This window comes from Peromyscus maniculatus, chromosome 9 (assembly GCF_049852395.1).
Source record: "Peromyscus maniculatus bairdii isolate BWxNUB_F1_BW_parent chromosome 9, HU_Pman_BW_mat_3.1, whole genome shotgun sequence".
NCBI classification, from domain to species: Eukaryota; Metazoa; Chordata; class Mammalia; order Rodentia; family Cricetidae; genus Peromyscus; species Peromyscus maniculatus.
In genome coordinates, this window is record NC_134860.1 from 53,600,312 (window position 1) to 53,605,865 (window position 5,554).

General features: G+C 47.9%; 1 protein-coding gene across 1 annotated transcript; it reads right to left on the minus strand.

The window, feature by feature from the left end:
* Positions 1–848: 848 nt before the first annotated feature.
* LOC102918102 (chymase) lies at positions 849–3,938 on the minus strand. Its single transcript, XM_006988567.2, has 5 exons — positions 3,826–3,938; positions 3,077–3,227; positions 1,915–2,050; positions 1,475–1,729; positions 849–1,185 (listed from the first exon to the last, which is right to left on the minus strand). The coding sequence occupies exons 1-5, from the start codon at positions 3,881–3,883 to the stop codon at positions 1,042–1,044; spliced, it is 744 nt and encodes a 247-aa protein (XP_006988629.2). The 5' UTR covers positions 3,884–3,938; the 3' UTR covers positions 849–1,041.
* Between the last annotated feature and the right edge of the window lie 1,616 nt (positions 3,939–5,554).

Consider the following 5,554-nt stretch of genomic DNA (forward strand, 5'->3'; position numbering starts at 1 on the left):
AGTGATCCTCAACTGAATGTGATTCTGCACTTTCGCCCTCAAGGGAGTGGATCAATATCTGGAGACATTTTGATTGGGTGTGTAGAGGGTGTTGCTACTGGCCTCTACTGGAGAGAGGCCAGAAATATGTTAAAGATCCCATATCCTGTTTGTAATACAAAATCTTCTCAGTGATTCTGAATTATTAAATATAAATTAGAGTTGGTATAGGGTTAGTAGTTAAGTCAGGGAATGGGAGATGGCTCAGTGGCTAAGAGAGCATGCTGGGAAAGAGTGAGGACTTGAGTTTGAATCCCCAGCATCCATATAAAAAACAGGGTGTGGCCAAGTGTGCCTGTAACCCCAGCACTATGAGACAGGAGCATCTTTGGGGCTTGCTGGCCACCAGTGTAGCTCCAGGATCACTGAGGACCCTGTCTCAAAAGATTCTGTCAGAGAGTGATAGAACAAAAGTGGACGTTCTCTTCAGGCCTGCTTGGGTGTGCATGTGTGTATACCACCCCCCCATCATACACAATGACAGAGAGAGAGAGAGAGAGAGAGAGAGAGATAGAGAGAGAGAGAGAGAGAGAGAGAGAGAAGAGAGGAGAGAAAGAAAGAAAGATAGATGTTAAGATAAGGATAAGGAATGGGCATAATTTCTTGTTTAATATGGAAATATAGACCTTGCCTTTCCAGGAAAACTCTCATTTTTTTCTTTATTAATTCCCATCCCCTGTTTCATTGTGTATTTGTCTGTCTTTGCCTGCTCCTTCATACCCATGCACCCCCACAGACCCCCTCCCAAATCTTAAGTTATCAGGTTGCTGTGTGTAGGGAGAAGAGAGTGGCTGAGAGAGGAGACACATTGCAGTCTAGGATCTGGGTCTTTATTGAGGTTCATTGCCCTTTAGGGACCTTCTGAGACATGGAAGAACCCTTAGGGATACCAGGGAGCTGGCAGGATTTCAGCAGGAAGCTAGACAGGCCAGGGCACATGGCACAGAAAACCTGCTCAATCCCAGTTCCAGATTTCCTCACAGGCTCGCCCAAGCTCCACAGTTAATTCTCTCTCAAGATCTTATTGATCCAGGGTCTGTAATGGGAGATTCTGGTGAAGACAGCCGGGGGCTTTGCATTCTGATGTACATAGGACGCGATGCCTTGGGCTATCCCAGCACACAGGAGGGGCCCTCCAGAGTCTCCCTGTTAGAGAGTAAACGCATGAAGAATGCCTCTACCTCTACCCACCCATTTCACCTTGGAGTTGCAGTGAGGACTAGCCAGTCCCGGAGCCTGCACATCTTTCTTTCCTGGGGCAGCCACCACACCTTCACTCCATGTTCTCTGCACAGCGATGGAAGATGTAAACTTTCTCTCCTCACTCCCGTGGTTTCTAAATGCTGTGATTAGCTGACAATTTTCTGCCCCGCCTCCTTCTAGCACTCAGAGCCCCCAGCAGTGGTTTTTGAAAAAATATTAGTAAGAGGATCACCTTGTATACATTTCGCATCTTCTTGGGATTGCCCATACACATCTGGGGTTCATGGTGAAAACTCTCAAAGTGACGGCAGGCTTGGGGATCCAAGACACTCATCTTCACCTCTTGCAGTGTGTCGGAGGCTGGTTCATTCACGTTTGTTTGGCCCCAGCCGACTGCCCGGCACACCCTCCCAGGTGGGATGAAGTTTGATTTGGCTGAGAAGGGGAGGGTGCCCACGCCTAGGGTTAGGTTGGCTTTCTCCTTCAGCTGTGAAGGGAATGAGGGGCTTTTAGTGAGGGCCATGGGCAGTCGGAGAGGAAAAGGGCAAAACACCAAGTCCAACCTGTGGATAAGAAGGGAGGGGTGTCCTGAGTCAGGGCAGGGGAAGCTCAGGGCAATGGGGACCTGAAGGAAAAGTCTAAGGGAGTAGACTGGAGGGAGACGCTTGTTACCTTCAGTAACATGATGTCGTTGAGAACCAAATGGCCATCGTATTTTGGATGAGGGAATTGCTTTTCAACCTCAAGCATCTGCCATGTGTCTTCTTTGACTTTTCTGTTGTGGGCTCCTAGGAGGACTGTGATAGACCTATTGTGAAGACGAAGGGGGGCTGAGGATGGAGAGTGCTTGCCTAGCTTACATGAAGCTCTGGGTTTGACCCACAGCGCTGTATAGACTGGCAAGGTGGTGCATGCCTATAATCTCTGCACTTGGGCAGTAGAGGCAGGAGGATTAGAAGTTCGAGGTCATTCTTAGCTACATAGTGAGTTTGAGGCCAGCCTGAGCTACATGAGACTGTGCCTCAAAAACAAACACAAATAAAACCAACAACAGCAACAACAAAAAGAAAGGACAAGGAGAAGACAGAGGCAGCTTCAGAGATGAACACATTTTGAGAAAGGCTGGAATTCCTCACTGAGACTCTTCCCATACCCCCTTTCTGGGCTACTCATGGTTTTGGATGGCTCAGTTTTTAAGCAGGCGAGCAATGTGGAGATGTCTGCACTTGGGCCTGAAGGTGGATCTTGAGCTTGGGCCAACTTTCAGGAGAGAAAAGGCTTCGAGAAAGAGTGTTCCCTGCAGCAGACATACTTTCTAGGTCTGGGTGCCTTGGAATTGCTGGGGAATGAGCAAAAAATGAAGGACCTAGGGGATAGGGTTAGCACTCCCCAGTTTGGGGAACTTTATATGGAGCCGGTCTTCTGCAGAAAGAGTTATGAGTCAAGTAGGAAGTAGGAGGAAGTAGTAGTGTCCTGTGGATGTTGTTCTGTCTTCCTTAGAAATGATGGGCTCTGGACCCTGGAAACTGATGGCGTTCTTGAAAATGTCAAGGAGAGATGACCCAGAAAACTACTGGGTAGACACTCACAAGTGAGCATGAGTGTCTTCTCTGTTGAAGGGGGTATTGGAGAGGAGACTTTTGGAGAAACCTCCCTTGCCTCTGAGGGGAGCTGCATTTACACTGATAGAAGGTCAGGGCATCTGTTTAACAATCTCTCTCTCCGTCAGTTGACCTAGGCTCAGGATCCCTCTTCAGGTCCCACCTGGGCTTGTCCCAGGATGCTGCCCTGATGGTTTACCTTGTAGTTAGTGATAAACAACCCCTTGTCTCACCTTCCGGCACAGTGTGCAGCGGTCAGTACAAAATTTCGTCTTATGAGGAAGCCGCTGCAAGCCGACAGGTGATGGTCAGGAGTGACAATGTCCAGATAGGCCATGTAGGGGCGGGCGTGTGGTTTGCACTCCGTGCCCCCGATGATCTCCCCTAGAACAGAGAACCCCAGGGCCCGACATAGGTGTGGATGCCCTCTCCAGATGAATGCACAGCTGGGTTAAGGTTGGGAGAGGGTTCCCTTGATCTCTTTGCCCTAGATCCTGCCGGTCATCCTCTCAGACATCTTGATCAGTTTTTCTCACCCACAGCTCACCCTCCTCCAAATAGTCATTTCTTTCTCAAGGCACAGCAGCCAATCCTGCCTTAGATTTAGGCGGTTCCCGCTTCTGACTTCCCACATTCTGGCCCATCTGCCTTCCTGCAGCCCATGTTGTCCAGGTTCCTCCTGTCCCGCCCCCTTATAGGCACAGAACTGCAAAATCACAAAGCAGTCCTTTACCTTTGGAGTCTCCCTCTGTCTCCCACTTGCTTTAGGATTACCCTCCCCCGCAGGGTCAACACAAGCTTCTGTGTTCCTGGAGACCACTATGGCTTTAAAGAATGGGTGGGTGTGTTCCAATAGGAGATTTCAGTCTGAGGCTCTTGAGAAGAGCTGAGACCCTTTTCAGAGTCCCAAAAGTCAGACTAAACCTCGTTGTCTTAGGAGCTGACCCTGAAGACTTGCGAGGGAAGGACCCCCGACACTCACCAGCTTTAGCGGTAGAGCCCAGGAGGAAGAGCAGCAGATGGAGAACGAGAAGACGCATCCTCTCAGAGGGGCTGCCCACAGCTGCTGCAAGCTTTATCTTTGGGTCTTAGGACTTATTACTCCCAGGGGGCAGGGGAGTGGCAGAGCTGTTATCACAGGAACTGTGTGGTCGTGTTTTTTTTTTTTAGAGTTGCTCTCTTCATGACTGGACGGTCCTCCAGAATGACACTGTTTTACTAGAGGTGGAACTGAAGCCTAGGTACTCAGGTGGGTTCTCAACTGTGCCTCTGTGTGGGTTAGGAGTGTGGGGGCAGACTATGGAGGAATCCTACCTTTTCTAGTTAGGCCAACTTGTTAAAAGTCCCTAGAAACTTGGGTTGAGGGTAATCTTTGCACTGAGCATCCAGGAGCACACAGGTTGCGATTACTATAGCCCACAGTAGGAAATGTGTCTTTCAGAAAGCCTCAATGGACATATACATGCATAGATATGTACATGAGCAAACAAACATACACAATATGCCATTTTTGCAGAGTAAGGGGGGTTAAAGTATTAATCAGGGGTGGGGGAGAAAAGGGATACTGGGTAGGTTAATCCACACTAAAGTACTATTTAAAAAAAAACTTAAGGAAATCCACTAATTAGTAAGCTAATTAAATAAAGAGTTTGAACAGAATTACTATGCATGTGTGGCAAATGTCAATACTGGAAAACATGGGTTTTTAAATAAAAATCGTAACACTAGGCATAGGATACCTCCCTATGAGTTACTGGTCTCCAAAACAACACAAACTACTGCCATTGCTCTTGGTCGCTTACCATAATGTCACGGTAAGGCCTTATTGCTGAAGATACCACACCTATTGGCTGCAGGAAATAGAAAATCAGTCTCAAACTGACCTGGAAACTTCTTACCTAGTTCTGGAAGGTACAATACAGGCTGCTGGGGGAGCAAAGACATCAATAGACTTACCCAGCTTTGGACCTTGTATACTGCAATACAGATCTGCCAGGCAAGATGTGTCTATTAGTGCCATAGTGGCATGACTGTTATTGGGGTAAATAACTGATTTCTGATTGGATTTGATGCATACTCCACAGGAGGAGTATGCCTGTTATTGTAATCTTGACCCAAAGTCAAAAGCCTATGGAAGGTCTTATTTTGTTTGATGGTAAAGTTGTCAAAATTTCCTCTAAATATTTGTGCTTATGATCATCGACCCGAGCTGCTGTCATCCTTGGTCAGAGAAGCTTCTCTTTGCAGCAGTCAATGTAGAGATGCATAACTTGTCAAGAGAATGAGGGACTAGGTGCTCAGCCCTACACGGACATCTATATCACCTCTCCACTCCCCAAGCAACAGTCAAGGATCATTGTGGAAGAGGAGGCAGAAAGAGTGTGAGGATGGAGAGGAGCACGGTGAAAGCCTGGCTGTTTTCTGGGCATGGGGTGGCTGTCACACTCATGGACTTGAAGCAGCTGTGGTTTCCTGTACAAGCCTACAGGAGATCAAGCCAGCCTAATTCCTGCCATAGGCGGGGTAGATCATCTCCAGACTCCACACCAAGGAGCGACTGTCAGTGAATACTTGCTGGGGAGGCAGATGTCTTCTTCATAGAGGATGTGGCCCCTGATGGTTCTAGACTCATACACATGGCAGCACTAACTGGACTTCTTGGGTTATTAAAAAAACACACACACATGAAGTTGGGAGGAAATTTCAAAAAT

What these genes read in the sequence shown, in the direction of transcription:
- LOC102918102 (XM_006988567.2), bottom strand. Translation starts at nt 3,883, where the DNA reads ATGCGTCTTCTCGTTCTCCATCTGCTGCTCTTCCTCCTGGGCTCTACC. An exon ending in GCTGCACACTGTGCCGGAAG is followed by an intron (nt 2,051 to 3,076) that starts GTGAGACAAGGG and finishes TCTTCACAATAG; the next exon opens with GTCTATCACAGTCCTCCTAG. An exon ending in ACGACATCATGTTACTGAAG is followed by an intron (nt 1,730 to 1,914) that starts GTAACAAGCGTC and finishes TTCCCTTCACAG; the next exon opens with CTGAAGGAGAAAGCCAACCT.